This window comes from Cynocephalus volans, chromosome 3, assembly GCF_027409185.1.
Source record: "Cynocephalus volans isolate mCynVol1 chromosome 3, mCynVol1.pri, whole genome shotgun sequence".
In the NCBI taxonomy this organism is placed as follows: Eukaryota; Metazoa; Chordata; class Mammalia; order Dermoptera; family Cynocephalidae; genus Cynocephalus; species Cynocephalus volans.
This window is the reverse complement of record NC_084462.1, coordinates 3,255,177-3,276,978: the sequence shown is the minus strand read 5'-3', so window position 1 is coordinate 3,276,978 and position 21,802 is coordinate 3,255,177. Positions and strand designations below refer to the sequence as shown.

General features: G+C 43.9%; 1 protein-coding gene across 1 annotated transcript; it reads left to right on the top strand.

Annotated features, from left to right (window-relative positions):
* On the top strand, positions 1 to 7,602 carry LOC134371852 (kallikrein-13-like). Its single transcript, XM_063088753.1, has 5 exons — positions 1 to 52; positions 4,149 to 4,338; positions 4,656 to 4,924; positions 6,387 to 6,523; positions 7,417 to 7,602. Exons 1-5 carry the CDS (start codon positions 1 to 3, stop codon positions 7,600 to 7,602), a joined length of 834 nt encoding a protein of 277 aa, XP_062944823.1.
* The last annotated feature ends 14,200 nt before the right edge of the window (positions 7,603 to 21,802 follow it).

Genomic DNA, 21,802 nt, shown 5'->3' with positions numbered 1-21,802 from the left:
ATGTGGCCCCTGCCCGCTGTGCTCACTTCCCTGACCGTGGCCTTGTCAGGAGGTAAGAATGTGCGGGGGTGGAGGTGGTTCAGGTGCCGTGATGGCCACTGGTGACAATGGGGGGAGGAGTCAGGTGGGAGGTGGGGCGTGGGAGCCTCGAGCTCCGCCCTCCCCCGCCCACTCGGGGCCGGGTCCTGCGAGGACGAGCCAGAGAGCTTCCTGCTTGTCCCTGTGTAACCTGGTTTCCCAGGTGGGGTCTGCCCACTGACCCCAGTTCAGATGCACCCACCACTCAGCTCCTGAAATACCTCCACAGCAGCCTCTTCCACATTCAAGGCCTCCTGGATTTTCTGAGAGTCAGAGGAATCAGAAGGACACAGATTCAGGGCCGGCCTGTGGCTCACTTGGTAGAGTGCGGTGCTGATAACACCGAGGCCACGGGTTCGGATCCCTATACAGGGATGGCCGGTTGGCTCACTTGGGAGCGCGTGGTGCTGACACCACCAAGTCAGGGGTTAAGATCCCCTTACCAGTCATCTTAAAAAAAAAAAAAAAAAAGACATAGCTTCAAAACCTGAGGCTGCTACTTTGAGCAAGTAACTTTGCTTCTTTGTGCTTAAGTTGTTTTCATCTGTAAAATGCGAGCATATAAGTACCTACCGCAAAGGGTTGTTGTGAATATTAGAATGAGGTAATGGTGTCAAACTTTCAATGTGTTGTGGATAGAAGGGGCTCGAAAGTTAGTCGTTGTTATTCTATTAGTATTCCCTTTTTATTCTCAGCCTCTTCCTTTAATCCTTGGGGTAACCCCAAATCTGTGACCCCACCCAAAGTTGGTACCCAAAGATTCTTCTTCTCACATTTAAGTTCCCTTTCCCTGCCTTTGCAGGCAAATTCTCTAGAAACTTCCCCTTAGTGCATTATTCATTCATCAACAAACAGCTGTTGAATCCCAGGCTGGATGCTGTACAAGCAGAGACACAGATGCTTCTTTCAGCACTCAGATCCCAGCGGGGACAGGCACAGATATTATTCAAACAGTTACCCAAATAATTAGTTAGTAATTAATTACAACCATGATGTGAGGTGAAGGCTTCAAGAAGCCCAGCCAGGAGCCCAGAGACGTAATGGCGGCCCCCAGCCTGGAAGGCTTCCCAAAGGACTTGACCCTTCAGCCAAGACTTGAAGGAGGAGTGGTCCATGGGCACCTGGCACCCAGCACCATCCTTGGCCTGAAGGTGGGGTGGATTCTCTCCTTTGGTGACACTCCCGGGATTCATGCCTATGCCCCTCCTGCGTGCCCCACCCTGGGCTAGGAGCTCCACGGGCTGCATCTTGTGGAATCCTCAACAATCTTATGAGGTAGGTGCACTATAATTACTCCAGTTTCACTGCTGAAAAATCCAAGACTCAGAGACAGCAGGGTCCTGCCCCAAAGACACCAGTGATGCCTGAGTCAGAATCCTAATCCAGGTTGTTCACCCTGTTTGCCATATCCTGGTCTTGAGGCCCTGCAAACCATCCTTATAATTTTTGACCCGATGGTCTTCTTAAAGTCAGCTTTTTTTTTTTTTTTTACTGAAACAGAAGCATACTAAAAAGCAATGTCTATATATCACTGTCCTGAATTTTTTTTTAAAAAAAGCATATTTTGACATAAATAAAAAGTAAGGAAAAATATCCTGCACAAAATAATAGCAAAATAATGTTTATTGTGTTGGACCACCTGAAATTTCTGGTACTTGACCCTTTTTGACCTCCTTAAAACAGCATCACAGATGGTTCAACTTAATATTTTAGGTTGCCGGCTGAAGGTTTCTGCTTCTTCCTGGTTTTAAAATGTGAGTTCAGGGCTGGCCTGTGGCTCACTTGGGAGAGTGCGGTGCTGACAACACCAAGGCCACAGGTTCGGATCCTATATAGGGATGGCCGATTAGCTCACTTGGGAGAGCGTGGTGCTGACAACACCAAGTCAAGGGTTAAGATCCCCTTACTGATCATCTTTAAAAAAAAAAAAAAAAGGTGAGTTCAGTGAGTATTAGAGAGGTGTTAAAAGCATATTAGCTGCATCATGAGACTTTATCCTCACAAAATCAGACTTAAAAGAGACCTGGATGCTGATTCAGTTTCTGAGCATGCAATTTAATGTTACTTGTGCCTCATCTCTGTACCATCTAAAACGGTCTTGGACCCACTGATGACTCCTGTCCCTAACTGAACCACAGGGCTATTCATACCACTTGTCATATAGTTGGGGAAGCTGGCCCAGGGAGGAAAATAGATCTCCTATTGTAGCTAATAATTAGTAATAACAGTCCCCACTTACTGAGCGCTTCCTCTGTGTCAGATACTGTGCTGTATGTTTGAAATGCAAGATCTTATTGAATCCTACAACTTCCCAATAAGAGATAAACTATTACTTTTCCTACTTGACAACAGGGGAAACTGAGGCTGGCAACTTGCATGAGTCCAGTCAGAAAGTGGCACATTCAGAATTGCATTCTCTCCATTCCACTGTCCACTGCTGTGCCTCCAATGCCAGCATTCATTTATTGAGCACCTGCTATGTGCCAGCCACCGTGCTTGGTCTTGGGGTTGTGGCACTGAATAAAATAGTTAAGGGGCCTGTTGTCAATGGCACTTACAGAATGGAGAGACTTTTAAAAAAACAGAAATAAAAATAAATATAAGGAGAAATGAGTAGTGATCATTGTTCTGATGAAAATCAATTGGGGGATGTAACAGGGAACGACTGGGGGCCAAGAGAGGCAACATTAGATCAGGTGGCCAGGGAGAGCCTCTCTGAAGAGGTAACATTTGAGCTAAGCTCTCAGAATCAAGAAGGATCCAGACATGTGACCTCTAGATTCTGAGTGCCATCCAGTAGAATATTCCCTTTATATGCATGAAATCTTCTATATCTGCACTGTCCAATATGGTGGCCACTGAGCATTTGAAATGTGGTCGATGGGACTGAATAATTGAATTTTTAATTTACTTTTTAATTAATTTAAATTTAAATAGCCATATGAGGCTAGTGGCTACCATATTGAACAACACAGGTCTAGAGAAAGAACTGTCCAGATAGAGGAAATAGCATGTACAAAGGATTGGATGTGTTTAAAGAGCAGACCTATGAGGCTGGACCAGAGTGAGTCAAGAGGAGAGAGATAGGAAATGAGGCCAAAGAGGCCAGAAAGGCCCCAAATATGAAGAATTTCTATGAACCTTGGAAAGGCTTTTGGATTTTATTTTAAGACAAGCCAAGCCTGGGAATCACATGGTCTGACTATCCTTGTTCAAAGACTCCTCAGGCTGCTTTGAGAAAACTGGATTGCAGGGATGCAAGAGTGGAAGCTTCTACAATGTTGTTACAGTCATTCAGGAAAGAGACGATGGGACTTGGACCAAGATGGTGGCAGGGGAGCTGGAGAGAACTGGATATTTATGAGACAAAACCAACAGGAGTTGTTGGTTGTGAGTGACAAAGGAAAGAGGGGAAGCAATGATGACTGCTAGGCTTTGGGCTGAGCACAGAGGTGAGACAGACTGGAAGGAACAGTTCGGGTTGATAAAAATCAAGTTGGGGATACAGAGTTTAAGATGCATGTAAGGCATTCAAGTTGACAGCACTTGAATTTCAAGCTTAAAGGAAGATTTCGGGGCTAGAGATGTGAATTAGCGAGTGGTTAGCCTATGGATGGTATTTAAAGCCAGAGGCATCCGGTATATATGTGTGGAAAGGATGAATAGATGGATGGATGGATGGATGGATGGATGGATGGATGGATGCTGCCTTGGTGGATATGTAGGTCAGTCTCACTTCCACCTCCTGAAATCCATCCCCACGGCAGAATGACAGAGAAAATGCAGGTGGAGAGAAAGTCAGCTTTTCGCTTGCCTATCCAAAATATCTTCATTCCATGAACTCCTCACTTAACCCCCAATGGAGAGTTTGGCACTTCTGTGGAAAAGAGAGTCACCTCTTTGCCCTAACTCACCTCCACTGGATAGAAAATGGCAAATCCCAGAAGCCAATCAATGAACATCAGTTCCTGGTTACCCAGAGCAATATTCTGACCCTTTTACCAAGCCCAGGAGCCACAACTCCAGGCCTTTCCCTCACCAATTCTCTAATAATTTCTCTTCTTCACCAGGCATCTCTCAGGAGTATCCCAAGATCCTCAATGGCACCAATGGGACCAGTGGGTTTCTCCCAGGTGGCTACACCTGCCTCCCTCACTCTCAGCCCTGGCAGGCAGCCCTACTAGTGCAAGGGCGGCTACTGTGTGGGGGCGTCCTGGTCCACCCCAGATGGGTCCTCACTGCAGCACACTGTCTGAAGGAGTATGTATGGGCCAGGGGAGCACGGGGGAGGGATGAGAACGGGACTGCTGTACGGGTTGAGGTGAAGTAGGACTTGAGGACGGGATTGGAGTTAGGGGTGGGGATGGGCATGTGGGTAAGAATGAGGTTTGAAGTGGAGATATGGGGGACAGGTGTGGGAATAGAGTTAAAGTAGGAAGTTTGAATGGACTTGGGGTTGAGGATGGGGAAGGAAATATGTTTGAAGATGAGGAAGGTGGGCTAGAGAAGAGGCTGGAGCTGGGATGGAGATGCAGATGGAATCGTCCTCCCCAACTAACCTTTTCCTGTATGCTCAGCGGGTACAGAGTCTACCTGGGCAAGCATGCCCTGGGGCGTGTGGAGACCGGCGAAGAGGTGAGGGAGGTGGTCCGCTCTATCCCCCACCCTGAATACCAGATCAGTCCCACCCACCTGAACCATGACCACGACATCATGCTTCTGGAGCTGCAGTCCCCGGTCCAGCCCACACGCTTCATCCGTGCCCTGCCCCTTTCCCATGAGGACTGCCTACTCCCTGGCACCTGCTGTCGGGTGTCTGGCTGGGGCACAACCACCAGCCCCCAGGGTATGCAACCACACAGGTGGCCTGAGGGCTCACAGGAGTGACTGGGGAAACTGAGGCAAAGCTGGGAGGGAAGTTTGGAGGAGGTTGAAGATTTATAAATATAGAACATATATATTTATATTTATGAAAAAATAAATATATATGAAGTTATGTATATCCTTTATAGAAATACAAGCATACTTCAAAAGGTTGATGGAGAAATGGAATTAAAAGATAATACAAATCTTTCCACGAACTCTTTGAAGACCTCTCATATATATGAATTTATGAATATATAAATATGTTATCTAATATGCTATATATTATATGTTATATAATACAATATACATTATATATTACATAGTACCATATTTATATAAATATATAAAATTGTTATATAAAATATTATATAATATAAAAATCATACCACACAAATTAAATGCATTTTATAAACATAAAATATATAAATATATTTATCTAAAGACATTTATATAATGTATGCATTATAAATATATAATTATGCAATATATAGCACATAATATATAAATTACATATTATAAATGTATTTTATAATTTATAACATAAATTATAAGTATATAATTTATTTTATATTTTATAATTTATAAGATATATTTAATATACTAATAAGTATATATTTATTAAATGTGAAATATAAGTAAATATATTCGTTACATATAAACTACACAAGGGTACTTGGGTAAAAAGTTTGAAAAAATAGAAATAAAAGATAATACAAATCTTTCAATGAACTTCTTGAAAACTCTTCATGCATATGAATATAATATATATATATATATATATAAACAAGAGCCTTTTGCATCTCCTTAGCAAACCCTTGTTCTCTCCCAGTCCCATTTCCGCCTTTCTCCCCAATATGCCCCTTCTCTCTTTCCACCGCTCTTTCCGACTCCCCCACGTCTCTTCTCGTCACTTCCGTTTTCCCCATCCCGAATTCTCTCTCTCTCACCATCTCTGCCTTCTGTTTCTTCTAACTCTCTTCGTCTTTCTTTCCTCATCACTAGCTCTACCTCCTTCCCCATCCTTCCCTCTGCTTTTCTCCTCATCTTCCCCCCCCACCTCTCTCCCATGTCTCTCCATATTTCTGTCCCCTCCGTCACTTTTCCCAGATACATGTCTTATCTCTTCCCTCCTCTTTGTCTTCCCACCTCTATTTTCTATCCACTCTTTGCCCATCTGACTCTCCTATTTAACCTCTACCCCAGGGCCGGCCCATGACTCACTTGGGAGAGTGTGGCGCTGATGACACCAAGGCCACGGGTTCAGATCCCTATATAGGGATGGCCGGTTGGTTCACTTGGGAGAGTGTGGTGCTGACAACACCGAGTCAAGGGTTAAGATCCCCTTACTGGTCATCTTTAAAACAAAACAAAACAAAAACCCCTCTATCCCGTAGCCTGTCCAGGGAAGATGTCCTTAGACCTTCTCTCTCTCTCCTGCCCAGTGAGTTACCCCAAAACCCTACAATGTGCCAACATCCAGCTACGCTCAGATGAAGAGTGCCGTCAAGTCTACCCAGGGAAGATCACTCCCAACATGCTGTGTGCTGGCTCAAAGGAGGGTGGCAAGGACTCCTGTGAGGTGAGGCCAAGGGGTCGGGGGGCTGTCTCAGCCAGGATGGGAAGCCATGATGGAGGTGGGGGCAGATGCTCCTTCTCACTGAGATGCTTCCCATGCCGTGGTAAGACGGCCCCGCAGCTTTGAGCTGACATCCTGCCCTCTACGGAACCCTACTGGAAAGAGAAAACATCTCTTTTCAATAGTTTACACAAATGTCTTGAGCATGATTCCCACTAGGCTGACCTAAGTTTTGTGTCCTGAACCATCACTTTGGTCAGAGCTGTGGGATTCTTTGATGAACCAAGTCTAACAAGTCACACATGACGAAGTGTGGGAGCTGGGGAGGGGTGAGGACAAACTGCGTGGATTGAGAGTGGGGATTTGGTTCAGTGAGAAAGTGCTTGATAATGAATTAATGATGTGTGCCTTGATCAATTAGTAAAGTCTGCCTTGGGCCCATGGAGAGAAGTGAAAAGTATTCCCATTGCATACCCTGCCAGATGTGGATGGATTAATTCCATAGTAAGGCGTGGCACAAAAGAACCATAAAGCAGAAGCAGGGTCAGCTGGTGTTGGGTGGGGGGTGCAAGGTGGGATTTGGTGCCAGGGAACCAAGAACAGGTGAGTGAGGTAAGATGTCAGCACTTTAATGAGACTAAGGAACAGAGAGAAACAGAAGACACAGAAGTCTCCCTCTTTCTCTCTCCCTCTCTCTCCCTCTCTCTCTCTCTCTCTTCCATCTTTCTGTTCCTCTTTTCCTGTCTCTCACTCTCTGTCCCCTGTGGCTTGTCTTTTTATCTGTTTTTCACTCTCTCTGTCTCTGTGTGTCTCCCATCTTTCACTCTCTCCCCACATCTCCCCATCCCTGCCTTCGTGTGGCCTTAGCAAGGACTCTGTCTCTCCCCTCCAATCAGGGTGACTCCGGGGGCCCCCTGGTCTGTAATGGAACTCTCCATGGCATCATCTCCTGGGGAGACTTCCCATGCGGGCAGCCCAACCGGCCTGGTGTCTACACCCGAGTCTCACAATACGTCCCTTGGATCCATGAAACAATCCGAAAACACAAAACGCTGGAGCAGAAATGGACAAAGGACCCGTGATAAAAGTGAATTTGGCTGCTTCCTTCCTCCCATCCCACCACAGCCTCCGCACTGCTCAGCCCTTCTCCGACCCTTCTTCTTGAAGTGTTCCGTTTGAACCAGTGATCTGTGCTCTCAAAGACGTCCAATCTCAGCTGGCATTCCATGTTTCAGCAGCATTCAGTCAGTGCCAGCCTTGAAGTCCCCCAGATGTTGCATCCCTGAAACATCCCAATAACCTGAATGCCCCAACTCAGGCAATGTCCCGGGTCTCCAAACAACATCGACATGGCACTGCAAATCCAGATCACTGCCTGAACGGTCTAAGTGTGGCCACATTCCTGCATACCTCCATCACCCACCTCAACAAATCCTATGTCCTATGAATAGACCTTCCTTGGCAACATCCTACAACCCTTTAAATATTTATTCATTGCCAATATTCTAGGTTCTTCTACATTTTGAACTCAAAAAGATTCTAGACTCCCATGACACTTCATCCTGAAAATATTCTCTTGGGCCCAGAATGTTCTGCCCCAACAACATTCTATGCACTTCTTAATGATTCATCACAGGTAACACTGGATCCTCAGAATCGTTCACACTCACACTGTTTTGGGTCTTCCAGATGTCCTGACCCAACCTACATCCCACATTCTGCCAACACTTCACCTCTGCCAACATTCCCTTACTCTGAATTCCCAGCCCCACTAATGATCGACAGCATTCTAATGTCTATAGTAAGGGAGTTCAGTAAGGGGGCCTGCAGTCCGGCCTCACTGCCGGACCATATTGTCCACCAAATATTTTGTCTTGTATCTCCTCCACGAACATTCTTGTTCAATGTCCCTTGCTGTTACATCTTTGCCAGTGACCTCAAAATCTAGCAGTTAGGTGCTCAGACACTGGAGTCCCTGCTTTATGCAAGTCCCTGCTTTGGACAAGTCATAAAACTCATGGACTCTCTGATTTCTCATCTGTAAAATGGGCTTATAATTTTTCCTCATAGCATTGTTACAAGGATAAATGTCAAGCACTTACCACTGTTGTTATATGCACGGTTCCCTATAAAATATTACCTTAGAATGTCAATAACAACCCTTCAAATTTGCAGAGTGTCCAAAAAAGTGCTGCATTCCTTTACTCTCCTCAGCAGACATTATTCAGTGCTGACCATATGCAGGCAATCTCCTGAGTGTTGATAAATACAATTTTGTTTACTAATTCAACAAATATTGTTACCTGTCTGCACTGTTGCAGACACAGATGATAAGCAGTGAATTAAACAGACAAAAACATCTGCTCCTGTAGAAGTTAATTTCTTTCTGAAGAGAATTTGTCTTTGTTTTGTCAGTAAAAAAAGAAAAGATGAATAAAGAAGTAGTTTGTCACGTGGTATATATGCCATAACAAAAAATGAAACAGGGATGAAGGATAGGGAATGTTGGGTTGTGAAGGCGAGTGTGGTAGAGTTGCTATTTAAGCAGGATGGGCAGGGAAGAGGACTTGAGATGATAACATTTAAAGAAAGACTGATAGGACGGATGGAGGGAAGGAGCCAGGTGTGTATCCGAGGAGTAGCATCCCTAGCAGAGAGCACAGCAAATGCAAAGGCCCTGAGGCAGGAGCCTGATTCATGTGTCTGAAGATCAGTAAAGAGGCTGGTGTGGCTGGAGGCCAGTGAGCAAGGAGGAGAGGGTGGGAGGTGAAGGCAGAGAGGGAATGGAGCAGACTGCACCAGGTCTTGTGGCACACACTGAGGACTTTGTTTTGACACTGAGTAAGCTGGGAGACACAGGAGGGCTCTGAGCAGAGGAGGGTCTTGAGCTGCCTTGGGTGTAAACAGGATCCCTCTGGCTACTGTTTGGGAACAGATAGGGAACCAAGAGAGGAAGCCAGGAGCCCAGTGAGGAAGTGACTGCAATAGCCCAGGCAGGGGGCAGTGGTTCCTGGACCAGGATTTGACAGGAAGTCAGATTTTGGGTCTGTTTGACGGGATTGTTGAACAGTATCTGTTGACATCAGATAGGGGAGGGTTGGTAAGAGGAGAGTCGACGATGACCCCAGTGATTTGGCCTGAGCATCAGGAAGGATGGAGCTGCCATTTACTAAAATGAGAGAAACTTTGGGAGGAACAGGTTTGAGGGAAAAGATCAGGAGTTTTTGTTTTGAAGTGTTTATTAGAAAGCAGGTGACTATAAACTCTGCCCTCAGGGGATATACAGAAAATAGAGAAATACACAAACTAAATAACAGCAGATCATGACGATTTCCATGTGATAATGATTATCATGCATGTGATCATTTCCATGAAGCATATAACCAGAGTTTTGTGTTAGAGAATTAGGGAGGAATCTATTTTGAATAGGTTGGTAGGGGCAGAGCTTATTGTGAGAGGTGGCATGTGGCCAAAGACCTGAGGATTATAGGGAGCCAGTTTTGCAAAGAATGGGGGAAATATCTCTGAAAGAGGGAGGCACTGGGGCAAAATCTTTGGGTTTATCCTATTCCAGGATCCCAGGGAAGGCCAGTGTGACACTTAATGATGAAGGAATGATTAGGTAGGGAATGAGATTGGAGGATTCCACTGGAACAAAATATGCAGAATCTTTTTTAGGCTGTGGTAAGGGGGTTGGTCTTTTTTCCAGTGTGATGGGGAGGCCCTGAGTAGTGATGATCAGAGGAGGAATCACGTCTGAGACCGTATCATCACTCTGGCTGCTGGGTGCATGGAGAAGACAACGGGGTGGGGACAGTGGCAGGAGGGACAGGAACCTGGAGCCTGCAGCAGTGACGGGGTGGTCAAGGCAGTGGCTTGGGCCAGCAGAGATGGAGACTTGTGGATGGATTAGAAAGAGAGTTTTGCAGTAACATCAGTGAAACTTAGCAGTACAGTCAATTCCATTATTCATAGTAGTTAGGTTCTATAAAGTCACCTTAAACACTGAATTAGCAAATACTGAACCATTGCTTCTAGGGGGAAATACAGGGTTGGGTTCCTGCAAGACTCTGGTCACAATGTTTTCATCAACCAGTCAATACATAATATTGTTTTATGTGTGTTTCCATTTAAAAACACCTTATTTAACATCTATTGTCATTCATTAACATTGGCGCACTTGGGAGAGTGCGGAGCTGGGAGCACCGCGACGCTCTCGCCGCGGGTTCGGATCCCATATAGGAATGGCCGGTGCACTCACTGGCTGAGTGCCGGTCACGATAAAGACAAAAAAAAAAAAAAAAAAAAAAAAACATTGAACTAACGGCCAACAGAATTTTAACTTGTGCCTGAATGAAGCTTATCTAACACATGTATTTTGTTCTTAAGGCACACCACAGCCTTCTTACACTTAGGAACATTGGATGATACTTCAGCCCTGTGCTCAGGGGACATTTTAAACAGTGAAATCACCAATACAAAGCACAAAAATGCAGAAAACGTGACACTAAAGAAACCATGGAAAGGACGCTTGTTTACAGCGTGAGGGATGAAAGAAGAAAGCAGAACATCACCCTGTTCAACCTCAGCCAGAAGCGGGTGCATCGGGTAGTTCAAATTTTTCAACACTCTGTGCATATCTGCAATTGGCTGCAAAAGCCCCCAGAGTATTGGTTTGGGGGCTACCTGTAGATTTTATCAAGTTGGCAAATTTACAAATATGGAATCCATGAATAATGACAGTATATGTGGGGGAGAAACTGAGGGACAAGTCAAGGATGATCACAGGTTCCTACAGGGGGAGACTGTAGTTTAGTGTTTAAGAGCACAGAGGGTGGAATCCAAAAGTCTGGTTTGCCACTTTATCTTTTGGGAGCCTCAGTTTCCCTCACCTGGTAATAATAGGACCTACTACTCAAGGCTGTGGGGAGGACTGAGTGAAAGATTGGCATTTGAAGGCTCTGCACACAGTGACTTCTGAGTCAGGGATCCCCATCAATGAAGCAGCAGCGTGACATAGTAGCTCAGGAACACAGTTTCTGAGGCCATGCTGCCTGGTTTGAAACCCAGCTCCATCACCTATTATTGAACTGAGTGACCTTAGAGTTAGTGACCTTCTTTTCTTCTTTCCTTTTTTGCCTCAGTTTTCCCATCACTCAAGTAGATATAACAATGGTACTCAACACCAAATGGCTTTAAAACCTAAAAGCAAAAAGTCAAAAATAATGGCAGAGAACATTTTTGTGATTCAGCGATGAGGAAGGGCTTTCTGAAACTTCAGAAGGACTAATCTAAACTCAGAAAGTTGTAGGGGCCGGCCCGTGGCTCAATCAGAGGAGTGTGGTGCTGGTAACATCGAGGACACGGGTTCGGATCCTATATAGGGATGGCTGGTTCACTCACTGGCTGAGTGTGGTGCTGACAACACCAAGCCAAGGGTTAAGATCCCCTTACTGGTCATCTTTTAAAATAAAAATAAAAATTAAATTAAATTAAAAACTTGTTTAATGTAATTATATGAAAATTAAGGATTTCTGTCCAAAAAAGACACCATGAACAAAGTAAATCAATGGGTGACATCCTGGAAAGAGATATTTGCAATATGTAATATTGACCTAGAATCAGTATTTCACATATGCAAGGAAATCCTGCAAATAAATGAAAAAACTGAGCAAGGGATATGAACAGGAGATTTATAGAGAAGGAAACTCAAGAAACTCATACAAAAAGATGCTCAGACTGAAGTTATCTAAAATATTCAAGTACAACTAACATATATATAAGAAAATTCAATTTACAAAAGAAATATATCTCAATAAAGCTGTAAAAATAAAGAGGATAGGAAGGTGTGTTGGTGGGAGTGTTAACTAGTACAACCATTATGGAAAACAGTATGGAGGCTTCTCAAAAAATTAAAAATAGAACTACCATGGGATCCAGCAATCCCGCTACTGTCATATAGCCAAAGGAAATGAAGTCAGTATGACAAAGACATAGCTGCACTACCATGTTTATTGCAGCACAATTTACAGTACCCAATATATCAAACAAAGAGTGAGCAGACCTAAAAAAAAAAAAAAGTGGCATATGTATACAATGGAATATTATTCAGCCATAAAAAAGAATGAAATCCTGTCATTTACAGCAACAGGAATGGACTTGGAGGTCATTATGATAAGCAAAGTAAGCCAGGCACAGAAAGACAAATACCACATGATCTCACTCATATGCAGAATCAAAAAAAAAAATTGATATTATAGAGACAGAGCGTAGAACGGTGGTTATGAAAGCCTGGGGAGGGGCAGGAGGATGGGAAAACAGGAAGAGTTTGAGCAACAGGTACAAAATTACAATTGGAGAAGAGGAATAAGTTCTGGTGTTTTATTACACAGTAGGGTGACTGGTTAACAGTTAAGTTCTGTATATTACATAATAGCTAGAGGAAAGGTTTTTGAATGTTTTCACCACAAAGAAATAATAAATGCATGAGGTAGTAGATACGTTAACTATATTAACCCAATCGTTATACAGCATATATACGTATTAAAACATCAGATTATACCCCATACGCATGTACAATTACAATGTGTCAATTAAAATAAATAAATAAATTTTAAAAATTAATTGAGAAACATGAAAGAAAAAAGTTCATGGAAAGATTTTTATTATCTTTTAATTCTATTTTTCCACGAAATTTTTGAAGTGCCTTGCATTTATTGGGTGGATTTTTTTTAAAAACTTTGAAAGTTAAATAACCCCAAGTATTAGCAGAGGTATAGATTGGTGTAGTCATTTTGGAAAGTAATTTGGCACTCTTTGGTTAAATCAAGTACGCATACACCCTAGGACCCAGTAGTTGCACTCCTGGATGTCTACCCAAGAACAATGATTGTGTGAGTCACAAAGAGGCCAGTACAAGGTGTCTGTCACAGAGTTGCACACAGAGTTGTGTGTCACAGAGTTGCTATGGTAGAAATCAGAGGAAACCTGGGAGCTCAGTAATGGGGGAGTGGATGGTAGGATGTGGTAGGTACCCACCATGGAGGACTATGCAGCAATTAAAAGCAACAAACTAGATGTACACATAGCAATATGAATCAAATCTTAAAGGTATAATGCAACCAACCAACTACAATGGTAGAAGTTAAAAAGACTGACAATACTAAGTGTTGTCAAAGATATGGGGCAACTGAAATGCTTATACACTGCTGGAGACAATACAAAATGGCACAACCGCTTTGAAAACATTTAGCAATTTCTTTTTTGGTGGCTGTACAGCATGGGTATCCAAACCCTTGACCTTGGTGTTATCAACACCATGGTCTCCCAAGTGAGCCACTGGGCAGCTGATTTCTTATAAAGTTAAACATACACTTATCATTCGATCCAGCAATTCCACCCTTAGGTGTCTACCCAAGAGAAATGAAAACATAGGTCCACATGATAAGTTATACATGAATGTTCATTGTAGCATTATTTGTAATATCCAGAAACTGGCAGCAACCCACATACCCAACAACTGGTGAATGCATAAACAAGTTGTGGAATATCCATACTCTGGAATACCATTCAGCAATAGAAAGGAATGGACTATTGATAGATACATGCAAAAACGTGATTGAATCTGAAATGCATCATGCTAGTGAAAGAAGCCACACATTTATATAAAGTTCTAAAATTTAAAAAAAAGCACAACTATAGAGGGAGAATGTCCACCAGTGGATTCCTGGGGCCAGGGTGGGGAGGGGAGCTTTCGCAAAAGGGACACGAGGCAGCTTAAGGACGGAGCAGGGAGAGAAGGAGGGACAGTCCTGTGTTTTGATTATGGAGGTGGTTACATGATTGCACCCAGTTTCCAACATTCATGAAACTGAACAGTTAAAATAGACAAATTTTATTTATGTAAAGAACACCTTATGAAAAATGAAAAATGAAAAAAGCATACCTCTGAGTGAAAAAAATAAGAATAAGCTACATACCATAACACCATTGATATAAATTAAAAATACATGCACACAAAACAATACAGAATTTGTGAGAACATGCACTAATAGAAAAATCTGCAACATTGTGAATGTGTTAAATGCCACTGATTGTACACTTTAGATGGCTCATTTTACGATACGTGAATTTCACCTTAATTTTTAAAAAAGCTATGCAGTAATAAATCACTAATAATAATGTGCCACCGTCTAATTCAGCTCTCTCCAACTGAAGATCAAGAACCATCTAAATATGTTAATTAACTATTTAAAATTTTCAAAACACAGCACCGACTTCAGAGGGCTTTTGGGCTAATTAACTGAGTTCAATTAATTGAACTGAGAAAAATGCCTCACACAGAATGACTGCTTAATTAGTGGTGGCTGTCATTATTATTGTAGTTGCTCTTATTATTGATATAATTGTTATGATACTATGTCTCCAAGGCCCCAGCGCCAGAGCCAGCTGCCTTGAGTGACAGGTGGGGATGTGAGAGAGTAGGAGGCAGCCGCCCAAATCCTTCCTGTGGAACAGAAAATAATAACATAGCTGAGCTGGAGGCTCCGACTACCAACAACACCTTAATTCAGGAAGGCCCGCCAGGTGTTGAAGCTTCTCAGAGCTTCCTCTCTCCTCCCTCCACCGGGATTTCACAGCCACCTGCCCTCCTCTTCCTGTTTTTGCCCAGGGGGATTTTAATAACAATGGAAGCCTGTACTGGAAGGAATTTGGAAAGCTGGAGGACCAGGGAAGAGAGAAAAGCAAGACTGAGTGAGTCGAGTGGAGAGGGGCTTGGTCAAAAGGATAACCCTACTTTTTGGCATTTGTCCAGCTCAGTACAGCAGACAAAGCCCTTTTATTTCATCCTCCCAAGGCCCCAGTTGGGTGAAATGTCATTCTCCCCATCTTCCAGAAGAATAGACCCAGACTAAGGAAAACTTAACCCCATCCAGGCTGATGCAGACCCATTCTGGACATCCCCAGGGCTTCACCTCTTCAGCCTGGAGAGTCCTGGTCAGGCTTAGCCACTGCCCCACTGTAAGGCCTTGGATAAGACACTTGGATATACTTTCCAGGCTAGCGGGGACAACGGAGCTAGACACCCAAGCTTCCATTCTAAGCGGTTAAATGCTAAGATGAGAGAAGCTGACAGGCTGTAGGAGCACTGAGAAGGCAAGAAACCCAGGGGACACTGGAGCTGGATCTTGAAGGAAGATGTTGTAGCCGTCCTGCAGAAACAGGGTAGACTCCCCCATCCGAAATTTAGTTCAGATGTCAAGAACTAATGATGCCACACACTCATCAAAGAGTCCACCCGTCTCTGTGGAGTGACCATACAATTGGTGCTATGAGCAGGTGTCTCAGCCGTGACCACCACCTGGGTCTCCCTCCCCTTGCTTTGTCTTACTTGCTGGCCCTGCTGCCTGCTAGCGGGCACGCTCTTTGAGCTATCGTGCTTGATGCTGCATTTGCTGAGCCCTACCAATCTCTGTTATAGACTTAACTAACCTAAGTAAGAAGTTTCCATAGTTGGTATTTAGGAACAGGAATACAGGATCAGGACCCTCTTTTAAGGGGTTTGGGGTTGTGTGTTTCAGCCCAGGCCTCTCTGTGTGTCTCAGATTGAATCATGTGTCTTGATGCCACCACAAGCTATGGTTGATTCTAGACTCAGAAGAATAATCTTTCTCTAACTATCGGTTGGTCTCAACCAGGCATAGTCCCCTTTTCGATGGAGCACTCAGGGGAAAGAGTGATGTTCTGTGTAATATATGGGCGCAGTAGGTTTTGATAACAATGGTCACTCCTGTAGAAGAACAGCTACAATATCGCAAGCTAAGGTTACAATCCTTTTTTTTTTTTTTTTTTTTTTTTTAAAGATGACCGGTAAGGGGATCTCAACCCTTGGCTTGGTGTTGTCAGCACCACGCTCAGCCAGTGAGCAAACCGGCCATCCCTATATAGGATCCGAACCCGTGGCCTTGGTGCTATCAGCACTGCACTCTCCAGAGTGAGCCACGGGCCGGCCCGCTAAGGTTACAATCCTAAAAGCAGATGGCTCACTAGAACCCTACAAAATGCCTTTGCTGCTGCCTCTGTACCAACAAAGATCCTAAATCTTAGAGTTATAGGGAAAACCACACATGGCACGCCATGGCACAGCCAAGGGGTTAATTTAAACCTGACTTTAGCCGAGGATCCTTAAACTCATTAAAGCCACCATTGGCATGTGTAGGCCCCTAACCCTGGTGATACTGATTGTGAGGCTTTCTGTAGGAAGAAAAAAAGTATAAATATGAATAAGGTAGAGAGAACTCAACCCCCACCCCAAAGTATATTCAGTAACCATAAAAAAAAAATTTATATACAGAATTTTAGTCAGGAGGAATAAGTTTAAGAAATCTACTGTACAATATGGTGACTATACTTAATAACAATGTATTGTATACTTGAAAATTGCTAAGACAGTAGATTTTAAGTGTTCTCAACACAAAAATGATAAGTATGTGAGGTAATGCTTATGTTAGTTGCTCGATTTGGCCATTCCAGAATGTAGATGTATTTCAAAACGTCATGTTACTCATTATGGCCCCCATACCAAATATAATTGAAATTATATCTTACCATACAATCAGCAACTGGAAAATATGTTACAGTCGTAGACTTGGCTAATACATTCTGTTCCATGCCTATTTCAACAGCCTCTCAGCTGTAGTTTGCCTTCACCTGCAAAAGGTCACAATATGCTTGACCCAGGTGCCCCTGGGGTACCTGACAGCCTGGCCGTCACACACCATCCTTGCAGGGGAGAAATGTGTAATATCTTTTCCTTACATGGAAAGATAAGGTCCATGACTGACACCCCTATAACAAAAGACAGGTTAGCAAAGAGAAAAGCACAACAAGTTTATTTAACAATGTTTCACACAACATGGGAGCCTTGAGAAAGGAAGACCCAAAGACCCACAGGAAACTGTATTTTTATGCTTTGGTTCAATGAAGAATGGAAAGCCATGTGAAAATGTGATTGGGCAAAAAGGATATTGATCTAATGGTAATCAACTGAGGGGGACCCAGCTAGGCCTGTTTGTTCAGATTCTTCTCAGTCTGTGTGGCATTCCTTCCTCTGGGTATAGGGCAGGACACCTGTCACATGAGGGTCTTCAGGGGAGAAGGGAGAAGGTCAGAGAGTAACATTTCTAGGTTTGATGGCTTGCTTTGGGGAAGAGGAATCCTAATTTCTATGACCTGCTTCAGGGGAGAGATGGGGGAAGGAGAACGGAGGAGAGGAAAAGGTCGGAGAGAACTTCCTGCTTCTAAGGCCCTTCCAGTCTCCTTCAGGTCAAAGTACTCAGCATGCCAAAGCTGCATTCTTTAGGGTCCCATGTCCTGAGCCCCGACTCAGGCAAGATTCTAACTGCATTCAACTTCCTCCCGAAATACAGGTCTGACATCATCCTGAGGAAAAGAAACTGAAAGTTGTCACCACACTCAGAAACACTTTTCATCTGTTCTTCTGAAGGTCAGAAATTACCTGGGAGACTTTATCCATATAATAAGACAACCTTTGTTCACAGTGAATTTCCACCCCTTACCTTCCATAACTTGCCCCATTTAGTTTCCAAAGAGAATTAATTATTTACAAACCATTGTCTGGTCTTCTGGGCTTATTCATTCTTCCTGAAAATTATTTACTATTACTCTAAAATTGTCTGCGGCACCTCCCCCCCCTCCCCCACCTTCCTCTCCCATATGAAGAGAGTATTTAAGCCTTAACCATCTGGCCCTTCTTTGAGTCTCATGTTTGTGGGACCTGTATCCATGTACACATTAATAAATTTGTATGCCTTTTTCTCCTTTCAATTTATCTATTGTCAGTCATTTCAGCAAACCTACAGAAACATCCTGCCTGAGACAACAGGTGACAGCATCAAGGTATATGTAGTCACTTAGGGAGAACTTGTGGAGTGAGGAAGATACAGCTTAGGACAAGGCCCTGGCGATCCCTTGTTTTTAAAGACATTGGTTGGGGGAGGGGCAGAGAGGGGAGCACAAGACCATTCATGACAGAGGCCTGGCGTGAGAGCCTAAAAAGTAGGAAGAAAATCAGAATTGTCCGGTGCCCCAGAAGCTGGGAGAAGAGCAAGTTTCAAGAAGGAGGGAGTGTCTGACCATGTCAAATGCTGCCAAGAGGTTGAGTAAGAGGAGATCAGAGGAATGACCACTGGACTGAGAAGCATGCAAGTCTCTGGACACCCAAACAAGAATGAATAAATAAGTGAATGTATGAATGAATGAATGAGACAGACAGAGAAATAGAATGAGAGAAGGAAAGATGGAAGGAAAGAGAGAGAGAGGCATAAAGATGGAGGCAGAACAAAGAAAAGTAATCAGCAGATATTTCTTCACGTCTGAGAAAAAAGATTGTGTCACCTAAGTCAGCTTTGTAAATTGCTTCTTGATACAGAAATAAATTGGTAAGGGCCATTTCAATGGTGTGTGCACTTAACTACCCTATATCTCCATGCATCTTCAGTTGCCTTGTTTGATGTTCCCTGAGGAAGCAATGTGCAGACATTTAGCCTCCTCCTGGCTCCGTTATTCAGATGGGCAAACTGAGGTCAGGAAAAGAGAGTAGCCTGATGGTTCCAGTGAATCACGGGATGAGCTAAGGTTTCAACCCAGGTCTGCATGACTCCAAAAGCTATCTTCTTTTTTTAAAAAAACCTGTAGAAACATTCATCCATTCACCTATTCATGAAAGCACTTCCTAGTCTTTTATTTGTTCATCTATTTGGATAATGATTAAGAATACAGGCTCTGGATCCAGGCTGTGTGGCTCAACCTCTTGTTCTTCCACTTATCAGCTGGGCGACTTTGGGGGAGTGACTTCACCTAGCTGTGCCTCAGTTTCAATATCTATGAGGATTTCCATATTCAGGGGCCTCACCCTATGTGTCACAGTGGCTGAGTTCTCTCTAGAGAATGGACTTCTGATGAGGCTCAAGAATAAGGATGTGAGGCACAGGGACGAGAAAGCTCTGGGGACTCCCTGGGGGAAGAGGCAAGAGGTGCTCAGAACTTTCTCTGAAAGCAGGAGTTATGTGGCTACAAGCCAGTCCAGGCTTCTTTGGGCTTCACCACAGCTGCAAACAGAAGTGGGTGGTATTATCCAGAAGCCACAAACTGGCAATCGGTGGGTCAAAAGAGAGCTACTAAGCAGCCACTATTCTGCCCTCCCTGCAGCCCTAGACAGCCATGAATCTGCTTTCTGTCTCTACGGATTTCCATATTCTGCACAGTACATATAAATGAATCATCATATGTTATTCGTGTCTGGCTTCCTTCCCTCCACATGATGTTTTCATGGTTCACCCAGTATCATAATTTCATAGCTTTTTATGGCTCAATAATATTCCCTTGTATGGATAGACTACATTTTATTTATTGTCAGTTGATGGACTTAATGGGCACAAGGTTCCTTTTGAGAGTGATAAAAGTGTTCTGGAATTAGTGGTGATGGTTGCACAACATTGTGAAAATGTGAATCTAGTGGAAGTCACTGAATTGTAGAGTTTAAATTGATGAAAATGCTGAATTTTAAGTTATATGAATTTTACCCACCCCACCCCCCGCCGCCCCCAAGAAAGATAAAGGCAGAGAGAGGCAGAGAGAGACAGAGAGAGAGAGACAGACAGACAGACAGAAAGAGAGAGACAGAGACAGAGACAGAAAAAGAGGGATTCTGTTAAGCCCACAGTTTTGGGGGTTTCCCTCCTAATATTCTAAGATCAGGAAGTGTCCCAGTATAAATCTAAATTTTCAGCTTCCCTCAAAAAGTCATAGTATTTGGCAATGCTGGGCCTCCATTCCAGCAAGGCAGCTCCTGACTAAAGTTGAAGAGTGAATTTTATTGGATCTAAATTATACCTCAGTAAACCTGATTCCCCAAAAATTCAAAATAAGGGAGGGGTTGAATTAGGTAGTTTCTAAAGACAAACCAAAAACTGAAGTTTTGCGATTGTGCACACAGACAGGGACAGAGACCCAAGACGCAAAGAGAAAGTAAAGGACTAAAAGACAGGAGTGAAGTGGGAACCCTCTCCTCTGTTTCTTTCTGCTCTTCACACTTTCCCGGTCTCCGGCTGCCTTTCTCTTGGTTTGTGTGTATCTCACTCTGAGTCTCATTCCCTTTGGTTCTCTCTCTTTCCCCTCTCCTTTTCTCTCTCTCCCTTCCTCCCAGATGAAGCCAAATCACAGATAAACCAGCACAGACTTCTCTTGTCCCTGATTCTCTGTCTCTCTTTGCCATTTCTGCTTCCCCATGTCTCTTTCTCTCTGTGGGTTTTATTTAATGCAAAGAAAAACGTTCATGGAATTAGATAAATCAACTTCATCTATGAGGGGTCTCCAAATAGTTTATGAAAAGATTCGCATTATCTTTCCATTCTGTTTTTTTCATGAACTTTCTGAAGTGCTCTCACGTGCACACGTGTGTGTGCGTGTGTGTGTGTGCGTGTGTGTGTGCGTGCGTGCCTGCATGCGTGTGTGTGTGTGCGTGTGTGTGTGCGTGTGTGTGTGTGCGTGCATGCCTGCATGCGTGTGTGTGCGTGTGTGTGTGCGCGTGCCTGCATGCGTGTGTGTGCGTGTGTGTGTGCGCGTGCCTGCATGCGTGTGTGTGTGTGTGTGCGTGTGTGTGTGCGTGCGTGCCTGCATGCGTGCGTGCGTGTGTGTGTGTGTGTGTGTGTGTGTGTGTGTGTGTGTGTGTGAGATCTGTGCTTCTTGAAGCAGTCGAGGTGAGGAGGGTACTCTAAAGTAATAAGAGTTGACTGACTGTGCATTTAAAAAATTCAATTAGAGGGCCGGCCCGTGGCTCACTCGGGAGAGCGTGGTGCTGATAGCACTAAGGCTGCGGGTTCAGATCCTATATAGGGATGGCCGGTTAGCTCACTTTGAAGAGTGTGGTGCTGACAACACCAAGTCAAGGGTTAAGATCCCCTGACCAGCCATCTTAAAAAAAAAATTCAATTAGAATCAGACTTCCATGGAAACCAATTTGGAAACCCTCTTCTGTTTCTTGAATCACATGTTTTGAAGTCTCTTCCTTCTCCTCTTCTCTTTCTGGGGCTCTGTCTGCTCTTGGTCTTCCTGCTCCTCACTTCCACCCTCCTGCTTTCTCAGCCTGCCTGTCCTCCTGTTCCTCCCTTCCCTGTGGGGACTGGCCCCAGATGTCTGAGGTGTCCCCACCCTCCCTGAGACTTCTTCATTGGAGTCGGGATTAGAACTCAACTCCCAAAT

Excerpts from the sequence above, each read along its gene's own strand:
- LOC134371852 (XM_063088753.1), top strand. The coding sequence starts at position 1 with ATGTGGCCCCTGCCCGCTGTGCTCACTTCCCTGACCGTGGCCTTGTCA. Across the intron at positions 53-4,148 it reads GACCGTGGCCTTGTCAGGAG|GCATCTCTCAGGAGTATCCC; the intron begins GTAAGAATGTGC and ends CTTCTTCACCAG. Across the intron at positions 4,925-6,386 it reads CACAACCACCAGCCCCCAGG|TGAGTTACCCCAAAACCCTA; the intron begins GTATGCAACCAC and ends TCTCCTGCCCAG.